Source organism: Callospermophilus lateralis, chromosome 10, assembly GCF_048772815.1.
Source record: "Callospermophilus lateralis isolate mCalLat2 chromosome 10, mCalLat2.hap1, whole genome shotgun sequence".
In the NCBI taxonomy this organism is placed as follows: domain Eukaryota; kingdom Metazoa; phylum Chordata; class Mammalia; order Rodentia; family Sciuridae; genus Callospermophilus; species Callospermophilus lateralis.
Window position 1 is genome coordinate 82174977 of NC_135314.1, and position 24512 is coordinate 82199488.

At 35.1% G+C, this 24512-nt stretch overlaps 1 protein-coding gene and 1 pseudogene across 2 annotated transcripts in view; both read left to right on the top strand.

The window, feature by feature from the left end:
- The window catches only part of Pros1 (protein S), a 105668-nt gene that overhangs the window by 36860 nt on the left and 44296 nt on the right, over nucleotides 1–24512 (top strand). For both annotated transcript variants that reach the window (XM_076867816.2, XM_076867817.2), the window contains exons 4-6: nucleotides 19844–19930; nucleotides 23013–23135; nucleotides 23233–23364. In XM_076867816.2, the coding sequence (XP_076723931.2) occupies nucleotides 19844–19930; nucleotides 23013–23135; nucleotides 23233–23364 (342 nt within the window). The remainder of the gene's footprint in view (nucleotides 1–19843; nucleotides 19931–23012; nucleotides 23136–23232; nucleotides 23365–24512) is intronic.
- LOC143408682 (heterogeneous nuclear ribonucleoprotein K pseudogene) lies at nucleotides 440–1983 on the top strand (annotated as a pseudogene).

Sequence of the window (24512 nt, forward strand, 5' to 3'; positions counted from 1 at the left end):
GCACCATCACGCTAGTCCGAATATGGAATCAACCCGGGTGTCTTTCAGTGAATGAGTAAATAAAGAAAACTGGTGTATTTACACATTGGAATACTTTTCAGCCATAAAAAGAGTGGAATCATGTTATTTGCATCAACACGGATGGAACTAGAGATCATTATGTTAAGTGAAACAAGCCAGATGCAGAAAGATAAACATTGTGGAAACCAATAATTCCATCTTATAGATGAACTGAATGGAGTAGTGGTCACTAGAGGTGAAGAAGGGTAGGTATGAGGAGGGACTTAAAGAAATTCCATAAAGGGCACCAAATATACCAAGTGGAGGAATCAGTCTTATTCTTCTTTAGCAAAATTGTTTAACTATTGGGTGAAATAACATATGATTTACTTCAAAATGACCAAAAGAGTATGAAGTTTCCAACACACAGAAATAATTAATGGCTGAAAAGACAAAAATGTTTACTGCCAGTGAGTGCGTAAACGAGAAAAAAAGAGGGAGCTCCAGGTGACAGCACTGCAGTCCCCATTATCCTCTGTTTCTCTGTTGCACTGACTCAACAATTTGCCTGCATTTCACTTGTTTGCAGCCATTTATTACAAGAAAATGGAAACTAAATAGCCAAGGAAACTTTCCCCAACACCAAAACCAGTGGTGAATTTGGTAAGTCTCCTGCAGAAGATATAGAAGAGAAGCAAGCATTTAAAAGATCTAGATACACTGATCAGATGGTTGAATTACCAATTCTGCTTCAGAACAAGAATGCTGGGGCTGTGATTGGGAAAGGAGGCAAAAATATTAAGGCTCTCCAGTCGAACTACTATGCCAGTATTTCAGTCCCAGACAGCTGGGCCCCAAGTGCATATTGAGTATCAGTGCTAATATTGAAACTATGGGAAAAATTCTGAAGAAAATCATCTCTGCTTGGAAGAGAACCTGCAGTTACCATCACCCACTGTGACCAGGCAGCTCCTGCTCAAGTCTGATGCTGTGGAATGCTTAAATTACCAACATTATAAAGGAAGCAATTTTCACTGAAAGTTGAGACTGTTGATTCATCAGAGTCTGGCAGGAAGAATTATTGGGGTCAAATGTGCTAAAATCAAAGAACTTCAAGAAAACAGACAAAAACCAAGTTTTTCCAGGAATGCTGCCCTCATTCCACTGATAGAGTTGTTCTTATTGGAGTAAAGCCTGATAGAATGGAAGAGAGCACAAAAGATCATCCTTGATCTTATATCTGATTCTCCCATCAAAGGATGTGCACAGCCTTATGATCCCAATTTTTATGATGAATCATATGATTATGGTGGTTTTACAGTGAGGTTTGATGACTGTGGACATCAGGTGGGATTTCCCATGTAGGTAAGAGGTGGTTTCAACAGAATGACACCTGGAAGGGGTTGGTGTCCGATGCCTCCCTCTAGAAGAGATTATGATAATATGAGCCTTCCTTGAAGACCTTCTCCCTCTCCTCCTGGGACATGTGGACTATTGTTACATGACATTTTTACATGACCTGGTTGAGGTGGCTGGAGTGGTAGCAGAGCTCGGAATCTTCCTCTTCCTCTACCACCACCAATAATGGCCTGTGACAGAAGAGCTGGAGAGGGCTATGATGGCATGGTTGGTTTCAATGGGACTCTGTGATAAATACAGGGAGCCCATCAGAATGGCAAATGATTTATGAACCACAGGGTGGCTCTGGATATGATTATTCCTATGCAGGAGATATGGCTTATATGGCAATCTTGGTGGACCTATTATTACAACACTAGTAACTATTCCCAAAGATTTGGCTGGATCTATTATTGGTAAATGTGGTCAGCAGATTAAGCAAATCTGTCATGAGTCAAAATTGATAAGCCTTTAGAAAGATCCAAAGATCTGATCATTACCATCACAGGAACACAGGACCAAATACATAATGCACAGTATTTGCTGCAGGAAAGTATGAAACAGTATTATGGAAAGATTTTCTAAGACTAGAGAAGAACTGAAGGAGTCTTGCATCTATTTATCTATTTATTTATTTATTTATTTTTATCTGCTGTTTAAAAAGCCAACATTCTTCTGCTTCACAGGTGTTCTGCATATAATGTGTAGAGAAATCTTTGCTGTTCACCAGATATAATGTTTTAGTTTCTTACAAGTAAGGTTGGGGAGGCATGCAAAAATTAAATGAAATTCTGAAATAGCATGGATTTTATTTTTTGTCATTGTTGGTGGTTTAAAAAAAATCCTTCCATGTAATTATTGTGAGTACCTTACTTTGTTTGTGGTCACTGTGAATATTTTGGGAGTTGGGACAGGGAGGAAAATAACAATAGTCCACATGTCCCTGGCATCTGTTCAGAGAATTGTGCAGAAAGAATGTAATGTCTTTTGCAAGAAACATTTTATGATTTTAAAAATAAATTTAGTGAACCTAAAAAACAATGCTTATTGCCAGGATTTGATTAATCCACATTTTATACAGGCATTGAATTACCATAATGCACCCCATAAAGATGTATACATTTAGAAAATTACAAGCTTGTATTTAAAAATATGGTATTAATTGTTGCTTCTTAGGGCTATATAATAAAACTGCTTCTGCAGAAGCAACACTCTAGAAGATACATTCTTCTGATCACATAGTATACTTGAATAAAGACAAACTGCATTTTAATACAGCATCAATGTGTTTTGGGGAAGTTCCTTAGATAAATATTTTTCTTTTTTCCATGTATCCCTCTCAACTTCCTCTTTTCTAGCTCCACTCAACTTTCTCTTCTCTTTTCCTTTTATTTGGTAGCATGATAAAAAACAAAAGTTAAAAAAAATAAAAAATAAAAACAAACCTTACCCCCCCCAACACACACATACAAACACATACACAACTGCTATTACAACCACTCCTGCCACCACCACCAACAACAAAAACCCAACAAACAAACAAAAACACACACACACACACACACACAAAAAGGAGGCAAGATGCTGTGACACATACCTGTAATCTCAGCATCTCTGGAGGTTGTGGTAGGAAGATCACAAGTTCAAAGCAAGCCTCAGCGACTTATTGAAGCCCTAAGCAACTTAGTGAGACCCTACCTCAAAATAAAAAAATAAAAAAAGGCTAAGGATGTGTCTCAGTAGTTAAGAGCCTCTGAGTTCCATTCTTGGTACCAAAAAAACTCATAACATTTCCCCGCCCCCCGCCAAAAAACAACCAAACCTAAAAATTTCTAGCTGTGTCAGGTTTGGCAACTCATTTAACTTTTCAGGTTCTGTTTTTTTAAAAATGTATGTCATAAATATTTTTTTCTGATTTTAGGGTTTTGGAATATCAAATAAGTAAGTAAATAAATAAATATATACACACATTTGTTTTACTGTGTCAATCTTTCATCAAATGTGAACTTTTTATTTAATTAACCCATCATATGAAATAAAAATATAATTTTGATTATGATTTGTTTTTGATTCAAATTTTGTTTCTTATATATATTTCAAAATATATTTATTGAGATATAAATGGTAAATTCTTCTGTTGAAAAAAGAAAAAGGAAATCCCCTACTGAAGCTAAATTTTCTATCATTTGATTGCATATTATATGGGATAACAGTCCTAGTTACCAAAAAAAAAAATACTATAATTTTGTCTCTGCTAAGCCCAGCAGTAATTTTACTAATTACCATAACTCAAGAAATTAGATCACTATAACTTATACTCTTTGAACAGTGTTTACACTTAATGTTTCAAGGGCATATAAAGTAATTTATTTGATTCTCATACTCCATGTTTTGCCTTGAAAATACATGATTTGGAATTGAAATAACCTGGATTTCATCATGCAAACTTACAAGCACATTTGTAATGCTGGGGATTGAACCCAGGGATGGGGTGCATGCTAGGCAAGTGCTGTACCACAGAGCTGTACCTACAATTCCTCAAACATAAGCTTTTAGTGTTGTTTTCTTCCTTAGGAAAAAAATAACTCCACCATCTCTATAGATCTTTGAAAATATCAGCTGATAGAGTGGGTGATCCAGTTAATGGGGGAGAAACTTCCTAGGAAAAGTACTGAACTCTGAGCAGAATGTGAACATCAGAAAATCATTTCTAGTGTCTAGTTCTGCCAAATAGGTAATTAATCCAGGCTGCTGACTCCCTCCTTTCAGCGCAACCCAAGAAACACAATAGGGTTCCAGGCATTAAAAATAACACAATAAAAATTTAAAACAACAAGTATAAGAAACCTCTAGGTAGACGGAAGATTGGCTTGACCTGTAATGTGGGTGGGGTGGGGTGCTGACTCCTAAGGCAGCAGTAAAAGGATGGATTTAAGGATTTTAAACATAACCTAAGCTTTTAAGTTAAAAAGAAAAAAAAAAGTAGAATAGAGCAAGCCCTTAGTAACAAGAAATACAAACAGGGATAAAAATAAATGAAAAACAAAAGATTCATAAATTAGACTGACCTCTGGCAAGAATAATTAAGGAAGAACCAAAAAGAGAAAGAGGATATGCTAATACAACAAGTAGAGAATGGAAATAGGAAATGTTCTAAACCCATATAGATTAAGAAGATAATCACAAAATATTTCAAATATCTATGACCAAAATTCATTTGGAAATTTAAACTTGCTGTGTTCCCAGAAAAATATGTAAAATTTTTTCAATTTCACAAGAAGCAATGAAAAATAATTTGATTATGCAAAGCAGAACTAACAAGTTAAAACTTTGTCGTTCTCTTATCTGCTCCCAAATCCAGACCCAGATCGTTTTACAGATGATTTCATTCAAGTTTAAAGAAATTATTGTTTTATTTCTTATAAAATTGTCCTAAAATAGAAAAAGATTCTGTACTAAGCTCTAACCCATGAGTCTGGTATATTCTTGACTCTATAGCCAGACATGGACAACAAAAGAAAAAAAAATTCCTTTCATTTCTGAATTAATCCTAAATAAAATGGTATCCAATCTAATCAAAAGTATGGCAAAAATAATATAACAAGAAAAGGTAGGGTTTATTTCAGAAATTCAAAGTTAGTGTAACAATAGGAAATCTAGCAGTGTAATTCTTTACAAAATAGTATACTGTTACTTTAGCTCATATTGAAAAAGCAGGTTAATTACGACTTTAGTTACGATTAGAAAAACTGTCAAAGTATAAGAGAAGTTTCTGAGCTTGATAAAAGTCAAATATAGAATAACCATATAATTTATCTTCTAAACACCAGATAAATGTTTTGGGCAAAGTGACATATATGATCATTATGATACGCACACAAAAGAAAGAAGACAAAAACATACAATAAACGTTACACCTAATTGATAAACATTGGGTAGAGTCTCTTTATGGTTGAGAATAAGAAACAATGGAGGTTACAACTAATGCAATAAGAGTGAAAAAAAATAAGGGATATGTAGATCATAAGCCAAAATATAAACTGTCATTATTTATAATTGATATGATATGCCTAGAAAAGAAATAGAATTCAAAGGCAAAATACTAGAACAAAAAGATTTAGATAGTTCTAAGTGCACCCTATAAAAATTCCCAGTAGCTCTTTTTTTGCACAGCAATAGTTCAGCAGAAAATTAAAAAGACAATACCATTCATAAAAGCAGAAAATTCCATAAAATATCTAGAAGTATCTTAAGTGTACATAAAACCTCTATGGAGAAAATTTTAAAACTCAAATTGAGGCCATTGAAGATGAACTGAAATAATGGAAAGACATTTCATGATCTTGAATTGAGTGATGCTATACAAAGAGATTCATTCTCCCCAGGTTTAGAGCACTGATGTTTTAATTTTGTAAAAGCAATTTCATAAATTCAGTTTAAGATTTGAAAAAAAATCCACACATGCCAAAAGGCTAAAAGGGAAAATCATCTGATCTAATATTAATAGTAAAAAAAAAAAAAACTGTAGAATTAAAACTCTTTGGTATTGTCAGAATACCAGACCTAAATGGAGCTGAACAGAGTTCATAGAAAGATGCATGTATATATAGTAACCTAATAATTGCTAAAAATGACACTGCAAATTACTATGGATTGCTTAGAAGATGGAATTGAGAAAACTAACCAACTATTAGTAGAAAAATAATTACCACCAAGTACAAATGTGGATTGTAGGTAGAATATAGACAAAAATGTTTAATTTATGAAAATATGTGGGGGAATATCTTTGGGATTAACATCATGGAAGAAAAACTTTATATGCGCAAATCTTAAGGCAAAATGACTAATAAATTTGGTTACAAAAAATTAAGAAACCTTACAAGTAAGCCATGAAAGGTAAGGTTACAAGATAGATGAGAAGTCTGGCAGCCCTATGGTAACACATTTGCCTAGCATACACAAGTTCAATCTTGTGTTCAATCTCTAGCATTGTAAAAACTGAAAAAACAAACGGAGATGGGGGTGAGGCAACAGAAAGGTGATTTTTACAAGTGTTTAAACTTTTGCAACTCCAGAAGAACAACAAAAAAGTACCAATAGAGAAATGGTTATAAAATATGAAGAGTTTTTAGAGGAGGTAATTAAATTTACTCTAATTAAAAAAATGTGAATATATGCTTCATCTTATTAGAATTCAGAAAAATGTGATATCATGTATTACTTATTAGTCTGGCAAACATTAAACAGCAAATAGAAGTCTTCATGCTCTGCGTGGGAGTATACCCTAAAGAATCATTTATTACATGCCTATATAGTGATACCACAATTCTACTCTGTGTGTCTATTTACATGAAATTCTTATGTAGCTACCAAGGAGACATCCCTGAGCATGCCACTGCAGCACTACTTGCAGAGGTGGGAAGGTGGAGGCAATCTGGAGTATCTAGCATGGGTAGATATGATAGGATTAGAAAACTGGAATTGTGGACTATGGGAACGATGCTTAGTAGTTGAAAGCAACAAATATGTAATAGCATAAATGGATCATAAACATTCATCACTGAATAAAAATGTTAGAGAACATCATATGCAATACAAAACCATTTACAGAAACAAAATACTTTATAGACTGAAAATTGTAAATATGTATTTTATAAGAACACATACAAATTTTAAAAATACACATAAACTCATTTGGATTTTTGCCTAAGAGTGAATGGGAGAATGTATGTATTTTTTAAAAAGCAACTGATGGGCTTTATAAACAACAATAATAATAATAGCCTACCATCAAAGAAGTATGAATAACTTTACTGACATCAAAATAAGCAAACATTCAGATTTCTATGTGATTTCTTCTTCTGTGACTTATAAACCAGCAGCTGGGCCAGGCATGGTGGTGCATGCCTGTAATCCCAGTTGGTAGGGAGGCTGAGACAGGATGATCACAAGTTCAAAGCCATCCTCAGCAACATCAAGGCACTAAGCATCTCAGTGAGACCCTGCCTCTAAATAAAATACAAAGTAGGGCTGGGGATGTGGCTCAGTGGTTGAGTACCCCTGAGTTCAATCCACGGTACCAAAAAACAAAACCCAAAAAACCCAGTGATGAGGTGGGGAGGGTATAAAGTAAATTCTTGGAGAAAAGAAAAATTCATCTGACTTTGACTCCGTTATAATCCAACTTTATATTACGTTGCAGTGACTAACCAATTTTTTTTTAGAATTGCAAATTAAGTTAACTAGGACAGTAGTCACTACAGAAGGTGGCAAAAGGGAACCAAATAGTTAAGTCCTTAACAAAATTAATTGGGAAAAAAAATGTAATAATCCTGATGATCTAGAACCAAGATCTGTCTCTGAGATGTTCTTTCTTGACTACTGAATCTTCTTTTATACCTATTTCTTAACTTTTCCTCCCTGATGGCTTTAATTTCTATTTAAAATTCCATTTCTTATGGAAGTTTCCTCAGGATACAAAAACTGGAACATCCTTTCTCCAACTTATACATTCCTAGTCTCCTTACTTTCCCCCATTCCTGTTGTACAGTAAGAAAGAGAAATGGGGAGGTGAGGGTTCTGTATTGCACTGGTTTGGAGTAGCCATGCAGATGACTTTCACACTACTTCTACATGTACTTTTTCATAAAAACATTATCACACACATTAATATAGGCCTACATATGAGATACCTTATGGGCCATAGATACCGTGTAGTCTGGTCTTGGGTCCTAATCATCACATGAAGCATTTCATCTGGACTTCTTACTCCAGGGCTTTCAAATTTTGGCTATTGTTCACTGTCAGATTTGTCCAGAGATTCAAAATTATGTTTTCTCAAATACAGTTATCCTAATAAAATCTCGACACTAGAATAAGCTATTTTTTTCTTCCTTTGGTGATTGGGAGTGGGTGATTCGTAAGAAGGAATGTATGAACCAAAGGGAAGCACCTACAAGACCTAAAACTGCTTAGGTTTCTTAGGGCTTCAGACAGACCACCTGATGGAAGATATTATTTCAATGGAAAATATTATAACCCCCCATAGTAGACAGAATAATGACTCTCCAAAGATATCCATGTCCTAATCCTCAGAACACATGATGCAAAACGAACTTTACAGATGTGACTAAGGATTTTGAACTGAGTATTTTATCCAGGTTTATTGAAGGGGATCCCATAATGCAGCAAATCATTATAAAAAAGTGTAGGAGATCAGAGTCAATAGTAGAATATGAGATGATGGAGCTAGAATTGGGAGTGATACAAGGATGGGTCAATGAGGAAGGAATGCTGATGGCCTCTAGAAACTGAAAAAGGCAAGGAATTCATTTTCTTGAAGTCTCCAGAAGGAATGAACCTCTTCTGACACTTTCCTTTTAGACTTTTTTGTGTAAATTTTTTATTTATATATGACAACAACATATACATATATAGAGCCCAATTTTTCATATCTTTGGTTGTATACATAGTATATTCACACCTATTTGTGTCTTCATACATGTACTTTGAATAATGATCATCACATTCAACCATCATTAATTACCCCATGCCCTATCCCTTACCCTCCAACCCCTCTGCCCTATCTAGAGTTCATCTATTCCTCCCATGCTCCCCCTCCTTATCCCACTATGAATCAGCCTCCTTATATGAAAGAAAACATTCAGCATTTGTTTTTTTGGAATTGGCTAACTTCACTTAGCATCATCTTTCTAACTCCGGATGGAGTACAGTTACCTGCAAATGCCATGATTTTATTCTCTTTTAATCCTAAGTAATATTCCATTGTGTATATATGCCATATTTTTTATCTGTATATCTGTTGAAAGGCATCTAGGTTGGTTCCACAGTTTAGCTATTGTGAATTGTGCTGCTATAAACATTGATGTGTCTGTGTCCTGTAGTATGCTGTTTTTAAGTCCTTTAGGTATAGACTGAGGAGAGGGTTATTTTAGATTTCTGATACACATAACTGAAAGAAAATAATTTTGTATTGCTTAAAGCTATTAAGTTCCTGATGATTTTTCATAACAGCAATAGGAAACTTAAATGCATACTGACTTCAAATAAACCATTAAATCTATATGTGATGAATTGAATTTTTCAAATGATGCAAAAATCTCTCCCATTCTACACATTCATCTGAAATGTCTTTGGCCACCTCCTTATCAAGAAGTATATTTCATCTCCCCACCCTTTACTCCTTGGGTGGACCCTAGGATGGCTTTGATCAATAGAATATAGTACAAGTGAGTACAATGCCCCTAAGTACATGTGAGTACAATGACCTAGCAGTTTCTGCATTCTCCTTCTTAAAAGCTAGCCATCATGAAAGAAGTGCGACTTTGAGACCAGCATGCTAAAAGAAAGTCAACAATGAGGAGAGGCCCTGACACATGATATAGCAGATGGAGAGAAAGTGCTGAGGAGCATAAGTTGTCTGACACAAGAGTAAATAACCATCTTGGAAAGGCTTTTCACCCAGTTCCAACTGCCCTGACTGCCTCCATGTGCTGCAGAGCTTCCAAAAACAGCCTCTAAAACCCTTTTCAAATAGTTGATTCACAAATCATGAGCAAAATACTGATTATTTAAGCTCCTCATTCGGGGGATGATTTGTTGTTCAACAAAAGATAACAAAGCATCATCTTTTGTAGTAAGTTGTTGACTATCTGAACAATACAGTGATGTATAAAATGCCTTCAGTGGCTATTAGGAAGTATATTTTTGGCACTAAATAACCCCTAGTTAAAGTCCCTAAGTGTTTTATTTTTGTTTTCTCAGCTATTTTTTTCATAGTTTACTAGCAATAAATGTCAGGTTGCTATGTTTAACTTCACAGAGTGGTAGTCAGAACAAAAGGAATGAAGTATGCCTGCTTTATGATATTAAGCAATTATACAAATATTGTTTTAGTCTCTATGTAACATTAGAATTTACCTTCAGCAACCAGAAACACTAATTCCTGTTGACTTAATTATAACACCCATGATTCCCAGAAATGGTAATGCTTTATTGACAGAGTTACACCTGGACCCCTTTGAAAACAAAAGTTAAACAACAATGGAAATTTTGGCACAAAAATTTGTAAGTTATTCTAGGAGGACAGTGCAACAAGATACAAATTAACTACCATGTCTTTTGGATTCCCTTAATGGTTTGTAATGAACATATCTTCAGTCATAATGAAATTAAAAATTCAAATGGCTGTCCAATAAGAGTGCTATCACTTGACATAGTGAAAGCTGGATATCTCAACCACAGCATGATGTGCCAAGTGTCAGAAATATCTTCCAGTCAGAAACTTAAGAAATTAATTTCATACTACCTTGTGTAAGACATGAAGCTAGAATCAGACATTACAGATGTTTCCCAAGATTTTATTCACTTTGAAATTGGTCCAATAAAACTCCTTCTGAAGGAAGGATTCAAACAGTTTGAAGGACTAGTGAAGTGATTATGAATATAAATGAGGTCAAAAGGAGAACCTATACAGGTATGGGGATATGATTAGTTTTTGGTAAAAGATATAAACCAGAAATTCAGCAATCTGAGCAAAACCCAACTTATCTACACGGCAAAAACAATTGTAATACAAGCAAAAATGTCTTTTGAAAAAATGTTATCTCAGGTATAAAATATCATAGGATAATGATGGAAAGATGCAGTTAGAAATCACCCAGCTGGGATCCAACATGGCGGCGGGCAGAGAGGCAGAGCTTTCAGTACCCCCTCAGTGATGGGGTCAGAGAGACGCATAGATACGCTTAGATTCTACCTGCTGAGAATCCCCTAGCAAAATACCACTGAAGAGAGACCGGCTGGGAGTTACTAGGATTTTTGGAGGTGACAGTTTGCCCCAGATGAGTGAATCCCCACCACGAGACGCAGAGGTCCAGATCCACCAGCTGCTGTCCGCGTTGTGACTGGGCGGCTACCGTGACTGGGCGGCTAGTCTCCGAGATGCAGCTTGGCAGGAAGAGGTCTCTAGCCAAGCCTTCATGAAATAGCAAGTCGGGAGCTGAGGCCAACCGGGGACGGACCAGTCCCACCCCTCCCTTCAGACACTCCGGCAAGGAGCCTGGGGCCCGCCATAGCAGAGAGGTGACTTCACTGGAGTTCGGCCCAAGGAATTCCTTCCCAGCGGAATCCACTTTAGCAGGTGTGTGACTCCCACCCCATCCAGATACAAGTAGCCAGGAAACCTCAGGGATCTCTCCGGGGGCGTGTCTGTAGGGAAGCAGAGGGGATTCCCGATCCCCAACCCCCCATATCACCAGCGGCCACTACCAAGGTCTTAGCCGCCAGTTTACCACAGCACGGGGGCTTAAATGGGACGCGCGGTGGGGCTGAAAGTGTAACTAGATCTTTGGGGAACCACTACCGGTGAACAGGACCTGGCTGGCTGGCTGGCAGGAGAAAGTGGGGAGGGGCCGGAGAAGTGAAATGGCTCTGGACTAACAGGATTGAGAGACTCCCAGGAGCTGCCTTACAGGGATTGCTATCGGCACACAGAGGGCAGAAGCACAGCTCGGAGGGCACAGCTCCGCCTACTGGAAGAGAAGAAAATGGATCTCTAAGACTTCAATTTTTTTTCTTCTCTCTCTATTCTTTTCTCTCCTTTTCCTTCTTTCTTTCTTTCCCATTTCAAGTTTTATTGTTCTTTTCATTCTCCTCTAATCTATCTATCTCTCCTTATTTCTTTTTAAGAGCACCTTCCTTCACCTACCCCGCAACTTTCATCGTAAGCATTACATCTTCCATTACGTGTAATTGTCTAAATGCAAATACGTGAATGTTTCGAGGCTGTCTATAGGGCTCCTAAATACCTAGCTACTACCAACACCCTGATCCAATCGCTTGTTAGTATCCCCCTTCAGTAGAGCAATCTTCTAAAGTAGCCAAGACATGCTAACCCTCATACCATCATAGCACCTAACCTAAACATAAAGTCCTAAGAACAAACAACAAATCACTATATGCATACAGAATCCGGAAGCCTTTTATGAATTGAATGAATCAGCTTTAAAGTACAATAAAGCCCAATATTTCTAGGCATAGTCTCCCACCACAAAGGAGAGACATCAGAGATATACAAAACCAAAACAAATTTATAGGAGAAAGCAGAAACACAGCAGTCAAACAGAGCTGGAAAGTAATGTGAACAACATGAAAAAACAAGGGAAAAAAGGATTATAAACAATGCAGGACAACTTAAATCTACAGGAGGACCTAGAAGCATCAGAAACATGGACAGGGAAAGAACTCAAGGCATACCTAACTCAGATGGAACGGAATATTAGAGAAGACATGAGACGGCAAGTCCAAGCAATGAAAGTATATTTTGAAAACGAATTAAACAAACAAATTCAAATGGCAAAGAACGAGCTTTACCAGGAGATAGAGATTTAATAAAAAAATCAAACAGTAATCCTAGAAATGCAGGAAATCATAAACCAAATTAAAAACTCAAACGAAAATATTACAAATAGACTAGATCAAGCAGAAGTCAGAACATCAGATAATGAAGACAAAGTTTATCAACTTGAAAAGAATATAGTCAACACAGAAAGGATGCTTAAATCTCATGAGCAATCTATCCAAGATATATGGGATGTCATAAAAAAAAAACTTGAGAGTCATTGGGATAGAAGAAGGTATAGAGGTTCAAACCAAAGGAATGGACAACCTATTAAATGAAATAATCCTAGAAAACTTCCCAGAGATGAAAAATGGAATGGATTGCCAAACCCTGGAAGCCTACAGGACCCCCAAACATTCAAAACCCTAATAGACCAACTCCAAGACATATAATTATGAAGATAGTCAACATACAGAACAAGGAGAGAATATTAAAAGCTATGAGAGAAAGGAGGCAGATTACATTCAGGGGTAAACCAATTAGGTTAACAACTGATTTTTCATCACAGACTTTGAAAGCGAGAAGATCCTGGAACAACATATTTCAAATCCTGAAAAATAATGGATTCCAACCAAGAATACTGTATACAGCAAAATTAAGCTTCAGATTTGACAATGAAATTAAAATATTTCACAATAAACAAAAGCTAAAGGAATTCGCAGCCCAAAAACCAACACTGCAAAGCATATTGAGCAAAATACTACAAGAAGAGGAATTAAAAATAGCGCCCAAACCTAACAGTGGGAGGTATCTCAGTAAAGGGGGAGAAAAATAACCAAAGAGGAAAAACTAGCCAAACTAAAATAAATAAATAAATAAACATGACTGGAAGTACAAACCATATTTCAATTGTAAACTTAAATTTTAATGGCTTAAATTCACCAATCAAGAGACATAGGCTAGTAACCTGGATTAAAAAAACAAATCCAACAATATGCTGCCTTCAGGAGACTCATATGATAGGAAAAGACATACACAGGCTGAAGGTGAAAGGTTGGGAAAAATCATACCACTCACATGGCCCTCGGAAGCAAGCAGGAGTGGCCATACTCATATTGAATAAAATCAACTTCAAACCTAAGTTAATCAAAAGGGATAAAGAAGGACACTATATACTATTAAAAGGAACCATCCACCAGCAAGACATAACAATTATCAATTTGTATGCACCAAACAATGGTGCTGCAACATACATAAAACAAACTCTCCTCAAGTTCAAGAGTCAAATAGACCACAACACAATAATTATGGGTGACTTCAACACGCCGCTCTCATCATTAGACAGATCCTCTAGACAAAAGCTGAATAAAGAAACTATAGAGAGAGCAACTAAGAACAGAACAGGGAGGAAGAGCATGAGGAAAAGATTAACATTAAACAAAGATGATTGGGAGTAGAGAGAGGGAGAGAGAAGGGAAAACATATGGAAATGGTAGGAGACCCTCAATGTTACACAAAATACATAGAAGAGGTTGTGAGGGGAAAGGGGGGGAAACAAGGGAGAGAATTGTACAACAGCACAAGAGGTAGAGAGGGAAGATGGGAGGGGAGGGGTGGGGGGATAGTAGGGGATAGGAAAGGTAGCAGAATACAACAGTCATTAATATGCCGTTATGTAAAATGGTGAGTGTGTAACCGATGTGATTCTGCAATATGTATTTGGGGTAAAAATGGGAGTTCATAACCCAATTGAGTCAAATGTATGAAAGATGATTTATCATGAGCTTTGTAATGTTTTGAACAACCAATAAAAAAAATAAAATTAAATTAAAAAAAAGAAAAAAAAAGAAACTATAGAACTCAATAACACAATCAATAACCTAGACCTAACCAACATATATAGAATATATCAACCATCATCAAGTGGATACACGTTCTTCTGAGCAGCACATGGATCCTACTCAAAGATAGACCATATATTATGCCATAGGTGTGGAGATAATACCATGCACCATATCTGATCATAATGGAATGAAACTAGAAATCAATAATAAAAGAAGGAAGGAAAAATCCTGCATCACCTGGAAAATGAACAATAAGTTACTGAATGATCAATGGGTTACAGAAGACATAAAGGAGGAAATAAAAAAATTCTGAGAGATAAATGACAATACAGACACAACATACCGGAATCTATGGGACACAATGAAACCAGTTTTAAGAGGGAAATTCATTTCCTGGAGTTCATTTCTCAAAAAAAGAAGAAAAACAACAAATAAATGAACTCACACTACATCTCAAAACCCTAGAAAAGGAAGAGCAAAACAACAGCAAATGTAGTAGAACACAAGAAATAATTAAAATCAGAGCGGAAATCAACGAAACTGAAACAACAACAACAACAAAAAACCATTGAAAAAATTGATAAAACTAAAAATTGGTTCTTTGAAAAAATAAATAAGATGGACAGACCCTTAGCCATGCTAACAAAGAGAAGAAGAGAGAGAACTCAAATTACTAACATACGGGATTAAAAAGGCAATATCACAACAGACACCACAGAAATACAGAAGATAATTAGAAAGTATTTTGATACCCTATATTCCAATAAAATAGAAGATAGTGATGATATCGATAAATTTCCTAAGTCATATGATCTGCCCAGATTGAGTCAGGAAGACACACACAATTTAAACAGACCAATAACAAAGGAAGAAATAGAAGAAGCCATCAAAAGACTACCAACCAAGAAAAGCCCTGGACCAGATGGGTATACAGCGGAGTTTTACAAAACCTTCAAAGAAGAATCAATACCAATACTTTTCAAGCTACTTCAAGAAATAGAAAAAGAAGGAACTCTTCCAAATTCATTCTATGAGGCCAAAATCACCCTGATCCCGAAACCAGACAAAGACACTTCAAAGAAAGAAAACTACAGACCAATATCTCTAATGAACTTAGATGCAAAAATGCTCTATAAAATCCTGCCAAATCGAATACAAAAGCATATCAAAAAAACTGTGCACCATGATCAAGTAGGATTCATCCCTGGGATGCAAGGCTGTTTCAATATATGGACAGCAATAAATGTTATTCACCACATCAATAGACTTAAAGATAAGAACCATATGATCATCTCAATAGATGCAGAAAAAGCATTCGACAAAGTACAACATCCCTTTATGTTCAAAACACTAGAAAAACTAGGGATAACAGGAACTTACCTGAACACTGTAGAAGCTATATATGCTAAGCCTCAGGCTAGCATCATTCTAAATGGAGAAAAACTGAAGGCATTCCCTCTAAAATCTGGAACAAGACAGAGATGCCCTCTCTCACCACTTCTATTCAATTTAGTTCTTGAAATACTAGCTAGAGCAATTAGACAGAGAAAAGAAATTAAAGGCATAAAAACAGGAAAAGAAGAACTTAAATTATCACTATTTGCTGACAACATGATTCTATACCTAGAAGATCCAAAAGGGAAAGAAACTACTAGTAACTACTAGAACTAATAAATAAATTCAGCAAAGTGTCAGGATATAAAATCAACACGCATAAATCAATGGCATTCCTGTATATCAGCAACAAAACTTCTGAAATGGAAATGAGGAAAACCACCCCATTCACAATATCCTCAAAAAAAATAAAATACTTGGGAATCAACCTAACAAAAGAGGTGAAAGATTTATACAACAAAAACTACAGAACCCTAAAGAGAGAAATAGAAGAAGACCTTAGAAGATGGAAAAATATACCCTGTTCATGGATAGGCAGAACTAACATCATCAAAATGGCGACATTACCCAAAGTTCTCTACAGGTTCAATGCAATGCCAATCAAAATCCCAATGGCATTTCTTATAGAAATAGATAAAGCAATCATGAAATTCATATGGAGAAACTAAAGACCCAGAATAGCAAAAGCAATTCTACGCAGGAAGTGTGAATCTGGAGGTATAGCGATACCAGATTTCAAACTGTACTACAGAGCAATAGTAACAAAAACAGCATGGTACAGGTACCAAAACAGGCAGGTGGACCAATGGTACAGAATAGAGGACACAGAGACCAATCCACAAAATTACAACTTTCTTATATTTGATAAAGGGGCTAAAAGCATGCAATGGAGGAAGGATAACATCTTCAACAAATGGTGCTGGGAAAACTGGAAATCCATATGCAACAAAATGAAGCTGAACCCCTTTCTCTCGCCATGCACAAAAGTTAACTCAAAATGGATCAAGGAGCTTGATATCAAATCAGAGACTCTGTGCCTGATAGAAGAAAAAGTTGGCTCCGATCTACATATTGTGGGGTTGGGCTCCAAATTCCTTAATAGGACGCCCATAGCCCAAGAGTTAATAACAAAAATAAACAAATGGGACTTACTGAAACTAAAAAGTTTTTTTCTCAGCAAGAGAAACAATAAGAGAAGTAAATAGGGAGCGTACATCCTGGGAACAAGTTTTTACTCCTCACACTTCAGATAGAGCCCTAATTTCCAGAATATACAAAGAACTCAAAAAATTAAACAATAAGATAACAAATAACCCAGTCAACAAATGGGCCAAGGACCTGAACAGACACTTCTCAGAGGAGGACATACAATCAATCAACAAGTACATGAAAAAATACTCACCATCTCTAGCAGTCAGAGAAATGCAAATCAAAACCACCCTATGATACCATCTCACTCCAGTAAGATTGGCAGCCATTAGGAAGTCAAACAACAATAAGTGCTGGCGAGGATGTGGGGAAAAGGGTACACTTGTACATTGCTGGTGGGACTGCAAATTGGTGCGGCCAATTTGGAAAGCAGTATGGAGATTCCTGGGAAAGCTGGGAATGGAACCACCGTTTGACCCAGCTATCGCCCTTCTTGGACTATTCCCTGAGGACCTTAAAAGAGCATACTATAGGGATACTGCCACATCAATGATCATAGCAGCACAATTCACAATAGCTAGACTCTGGAATCAACCTAGATGCCCTTCAATAGATGAATGGATAAAAAAAATGTGGCATTTATACACAATGGAGTATTACGCAGCACTAAAAAATGACAAAATCATGGAATTTTCAGGGAAATGGATGGCATTAGAGCGGATTATGCTAAGTGAAGCTAGCCAATCCTTAAAAAACAAATGGCAAATGTCTTCTTTGATTTAAGGAGAGCAACTAAGAACTGAGCAGGGAGGAAGAGCATGAGGAAAAGATTAACATTAAACAGAGACGAGTGGTGGGAGGGAAAGGGAGAGGGAAGGGAAATTGCATGGAAACGGAAGGAAACCCTCAATGTTATACAAAATTACATATAAGAGGTTGTGAGGGGAGGGGGGGGAAACAAGGGAGAGAACTGAACAACAGCAGATGATGTAGAGAGGGAAGATGGGAGGGAAGGGGAAGGGGGATAATAGGGGATAGGAAAGGCAGCAGAATACAACAGTCACTAATATGGCATTATGTATAAATGTAAATGTATAACTGATGTGATTCTGCAATTTGCATTTGGGGTAAAAATGGGAGTTCATACCTCACTTGAATCAAATGTATGAAAGATGATATGTCATGAGCTTTGTAATGTTTTGAACGACCAATTAAAAAAAAAAAAGAAATCACCCAGCTGGCATAGGAATGTAGCAAAAATTGAATAGGAAGAACACGCAGAAGCAGCAGTCTTGGTAATAATGAAGGAAGTTGATAACAAAGAAGCTGAGTTTGTGAGAGCTGATAGTCCTTTTAAATCATTCTGCAGACTTTCTATCTCTTCTGAACATCTTTCTCAAAGACTTAGAAAACCTATATTTATCAGCAGTGCTGTCTTAGGACTGGACTGACAGAAACCTTTTAAAAAAAACTTCATGGTCAGTGGATCCTGATCCTCAAAGTACCTAAAGGGAACATGTCAGTAAGATTTGTTTTAAAATATTCCTGTAAACAGATACAGCATAAAAGAAATGCTCAGTGTCCTGGATTTCAACTTTTAAACTGAATTAAATCATGATGTTAGTAACATAAATTTTGAAATGTATTGTTTATCAAGTGAAAGAATGAGTTTGCATCTTCTTGATGGTAGGGTAGTTGATGATATTCATTTAATACTTACAAAAGAGAAATTTTAGATGTTATGGAGGAATTGAACTAAATTACATCCATTACGTCATACAACGTTTTGATGAATAGCTGTGAAAAAAATGCATCAGCACAGAATAATCTCCCACAAGAAGCAAAAACAAATTTCTCAATCAGTAAACTTAGGTAATAAAAGCCTTGCTATAGGGTTGGGGCTGTAGCTCATGGTAGAGCACTTCCTAGCATGTGTGAGGCACTGGGTTTGATCTTCAGCACCACATAAAAATTAACAGATAAAATAAAGGCATTCTGTCCATCTACAAGTACAAAAAAATTTTTTTTAAAAACCTTGTTATAGAATTCTACCTCCCTGATTCAGCTTAAACAGTAGTAGTTCTTCCCCTCAAGTGGAGAGGAGACATTAAGAATATGCCAGACCCATTTTCTTCAGTGGCAACTTGATTACTTTTTCACCTCTAATATTCCTCAATGAAGAACAACCAGAAGAACTTTGAATTTAAAAATGCATCCAAATATTTTTCCCCATATTATACATGTTCTTATATATTTTTAGACCATTGACAATTTAGAGGTTATGAATTTGTGTTGGTTTTTATTCAACTCACTTATATAGTATCCTATAATGTTTTAATATTCAGTGTTAATCAAAGTATATTTTAGATATCTGTTTCTCAGTGAAAGTGGGAATATTTTATACATGAATCATGCAGCATAACAATGTACTGTGCCTTTCCTCTTGTTTACAATGTAGAAACTTAAAGCTAATATACTACTTAAATCTTATAAACAGTCTTTTGGTTTAATCAATATGTTCTACTCAACTTTGACAGAAAAAAAATAGATGAAAACATTTAAGGTTGATATTTTGAATACTAAATCTTGTGAATCCATAAAAGCATAAACATCTTACCTCTTAGAATAATTTCTACCATGACTGCAAATCAATTAAGTGTGGCTGCTCTAAGATTATATTTGTTTTTCTCTACAGCTTGTCTTGGCTCCTTCCGAGCTGGATTGCTCACTGCTGCACGTCAATCATCTAATGCTTACCCTGACCTAAGGAGCTGTATCAATGGTAAGAACTCTACCATGGATTCCCAAAACAAAACAAAGCAAAATATAAGCACTGCAAGTAAAATATGTCATGTTAATATAAACTGATGTTCAAAAATCAACAAATGAGCCCTCAAATAAATTCTTGTTTAGTAAGGGCTAGGTCATTGACTTTAGGAATTTTATTCTTAGCAGCTTTAGTTTAGCTGTTGTTGCACAATCATGTAGTATGGACCAAATGTCATAGTTGATTGATAGATCAAAGTAATCATATTTATTTTTTGAACTTTGGGGCATCAGTATTATAAATGTGAAAAATGTTATGTGGATGAAATTAGCCTCTGAAGTTTGCTTAAAGCCTAGTGATAATTTTAATTGACAATATTTTTCTCATTTGCCAATTTTCCAACTGAGGGTCCAAGAGAAAAAATGCAAGATGTAAATTGGAAAGTTTTTCAGTGGATATTTTACTTACAGCATTGGCATTAATCTAGATATTTATTTTCATTTTCTCTAGTGTAAAGTGGTTGACATTACACAGGTTGAACAGTTTGCCTGATCACATGTATTTAGTTCATACTTCATCTTTTTTTCTTTTTTCTATTTACTAAAGGCTTGGAAAATAATGGTTTGATAACAAACTGTTATCATTAAACTAATATCTAATTTACTACTACTTTTCAAAATACCTTGGTTTTATGAGAATTTTTTAAAATTTCTGGAATTACTTAGGTTTTAGTTAGATTGGTTAATTATGGATTTATAAACAGACATTTACTCTGGCTAAGGGGAATGTATTGGAAAGATGGGAAGAACTTGTACAAATAACTACAAAGAATTGAGAAACAGGTGTTAAGATGTGTAGGAAACAAGGGACCATTGCACTGTCCAATGAAGGCAGAGAGAGAGACCCCAAATAAGTAAAGAAAGAAATGGGCACGTCATTTAAGATAGTGAAAATTTGCTATGATATTTTATGAAGAAAATATAAAACAGCACTATAATAATTTTTAATACATTTTTTGTCTTACAATTTTTAACATGTATTTTCACTGCTAATATTTCTTTTTCTAAAATCAACATTATCTTATGTTAACATAGTCACTTGGGTTATCTTTTGATTAATCTTTTCATGGTTTATTTTTCCATTCAGTAACTTTTAACTTATTATTGTGATAAAAGTAAAAATCTATTTTAAGTGAATGTCTTTTGGCTCTTGCTATTTAATCTAATCTGACAGTCTGTCTTTTAGGGAAGTGTTAGACCACAGACCATTTATACGTAACATAACAGTCTGACCCTTTTAAGATTTCTTTTTGTCACTGGTTTTAATTTAAATTGAAATCATATTTTTGAGCTTATTTGACTTGGGCTTTGTTGAGCTTCTTCGATCTCTGGGTTCATAGTTTTTCATCAAATTTGGAAAATTAATTTACCAAAGTTATTTATCAATATTTACTCTTTTTTTTTTTTCCTTTTCCATACCTCTCTCTTTTTGTCCTAGAACTTTAACAGCACATATGTTAGATCACTTGATGTTGGTTGACAAGTTACTGCTACTCTGGGTTTTGGGTTTTTATTATTGTTGTTTTTATTTGTTTTCATTTTGGATAATATCTGTGTCTTGAAATTTATTCTTCTTTTCTTCTGCTAAGTATAATTTACTTTTAACCTATCTCATTTATTTCTCATTTCATATATTGTACTTTACATGTCTCTAAGTCCTATATGACTCTATTATATAGCTTTATCATGCTTATGTTTACTACTAGAACATATAGCATGCATTTATAATAGTTATATTGACTTATTTTTCTGCTTTTTATAATGTCTCTCATTCCTAGATATTTTTCATCAGTGAATTTTTCTTTCGATTTAAGGTATATTTTCTTGTTTCTTTGAATGACTAGTGATTTTTGATTGTATATTGTACAGAACAAACTATACTATTCCCAGTAGCAATAGGAAAAGGGATTTGGAACTTCCAGTTAGGGTTAATATGGAATAATAGGATCAGATTTACTCTTCTTCCTTAAATTAATAGAACTGGTCAAATATGTGGATCAACAGGTTTTCGACTTTGGACAACAAGGAGCAAGGTACCGTAATTGCCAAGAAAGAAGAAATAAGTTCATTTGTTTAGTTCTGGGTTCTGTTGTCTTGTTCTGTTGTCTTGATTTGGGTCTGACACTCAGCTAAGTAACTTAGAGTAAGTTAAAAACAAATCTTTTGTGGCTTGATTTTAAAATTGATTAAGGCATCCTGGAAGAAGCCTTAAACATAACACTAATTTAACCCTAATAAGAGGATTATCAACCTTGTGAGGTTTCTACCTGATTCCTTATATATATGTCTTGAGATTTTTAATGTCTAGCTAGCCTAAAATGAACCACATCTAACCCTATGTGAGCTCTGGAAATTGTCCTGTGCAAGTCATTATTCAGCTGAGAACCCTAGATCTCTGGAGTCAGTCTTTGCCCCTCTCTCTCCATGTATCCCCACTCTCAGTTCTACTTTGACCTTCCCAAACTTTAGTATTTGTCTTCTCCACCTGGGGAGACCAGTGCTCTAATTGACTCCTGCACTGTTGCTTGCAGACATCTCCAGACAGGAATATAGTTCTATTTTTTAAATTTACTTTCCCTTAGGAATGAGTTTTCTGCAATGCTTGGAAACCATTATTTTATATATTTTGATGAGATTACTTATTGAAGGCATGAAAATAAACTGAGTCCTTTTATTCTATTGTGGCCCAAATAGGAAGTCCCAAGTTCTTTTTTCCCATTGCTACTGAGAGAGGTTTCTTTCCTCTGCTTTACTCAGGGAATTGTTTTTAGAATCAAAAAAGGCAATATATATTTTAAAAATCTTCATTATAGTTATAAAATATTATACATACTTGCAATATGATAGTAGTGTTCTTTCATAAAATACTTATAAATGTTTGTATAATGGACTCACTTTTTTTTTGAAAAAGCATTATTTGAAGGAAGGAGTCATATTTTTTCATTAGTTATAAGCTTCATATAAAAAATTCTATTGAAAGGCAAATTAATTTCACTATGGCATGAAATAAAAATTAAATAGGTGTCTATTTCCTTCAGCTATTCCAGACCAGTGCAATCCTCTGCCTTGTAATGAAGAAGGATATGAGAGCTGCAAAGATGGCCAAGCTGAATTCACTTGCATTTGCAAATCAGGCTGGCAAGGAGAAAAGTGTGATTTTGGTATGTATAATTTCCAATCTAGCTCATCTGATTTGGACACATGAAAAGTTCTCTACAGGTCATATTATTTGAAAAATAATTTATTTTTTCTTTGTAGATATAAATGAATGCAAAGATGCCTCAAATGTAAATGGAGGTTGTAGCCAGATTTGTGATAATACACCTGGAAGTTACCACTGTTCCTGTAGAAGTGGTTTTATATTGCTTTCAAATAAAAAAGACTGTAAAGGTAAGAATAAGAAAATAGAATAAAAAATTATTTACTGTGTAAGAACAACATTCAACTAGAGGAATTTCCTCAGGAAATTCTTGGAAAATGCTCTCATTGTGTTTATAGTATATGTACAATTTTATCCACCTTGAAGCCTGGTGATACTATTGGATTACCTTTTAGTTTACAATACTGATAACAAGAATATTTTCATTTTCTCATTGTGTGGGTGCTCATGTATGTATGCATATTTCAATAATTTTATTATAAATCAAAATAGAAAAAATTTATTATAAAGTGAGGTTTCCGGGCAGATCTTTGCATGCTTCAGACTTTGTAAAAAGCATTTTGAATCCTTTGTTTTCAAATATTACCTAATATTACTCCCTTTATTTCAAAAAGATAAAAACTATAAAAAAAGATTTCCATGACCATCCTTAATAACTTCTTTCATTGAATTTTATTATTCCTTTTCCAAATTTCTGAGATATAAACCAATGTAACTCTAAAGATTTCCAGAATAAACCCTTTATTTTGCACCTCATTTTGTATTTGTGGTTTTGGAAATGATGAAGATCTGGTTTTCTTTCTCTTTTACTACTTAAGAGGACATTATTGTTCCTAAGTTTTTTTTTTCCTTCGGACTTATATGATCACTCTCAGTGTAGCTTTATAACAAGACATTTCACTACTATATTTGTTTTGTTTTTCTTCACGTTTCCCTGTTCCCTAAATTTTGACTTTTTTCTTTTGTATACTGTAACTTCCATTAAACTGCTCTAATTTGTGCTAGGTATTTGATTAAGTAAAACCAAAATTTTCCAGCCTGGAACCAGATTTTATCTGTAGAAACTAGAAACATTTAATACATTTTTTCCCTCTTCTTATTATGCTTTCTCTTTCTTCTTCTTTTTCTCCTCTTCCTCCTACTCTTCCTTCTTAGAATAAAAAATTTCAGTAAACTAAAATGTGAAGTTTTCTTGATCAGCCCCCTATTCATATCGATTTTGGTAAATTCCTACATGGGATTCATGTTCAAGAAATGATTTGTCCATCACTGCATCATAGTATTTAGATTATCCAGTTTGCTATATTATTTAAAGTCTAGTTATATTACTCTGAAGTAAACTGTGTTTACTAACAATTTCTTCTAGACCATTATCCAA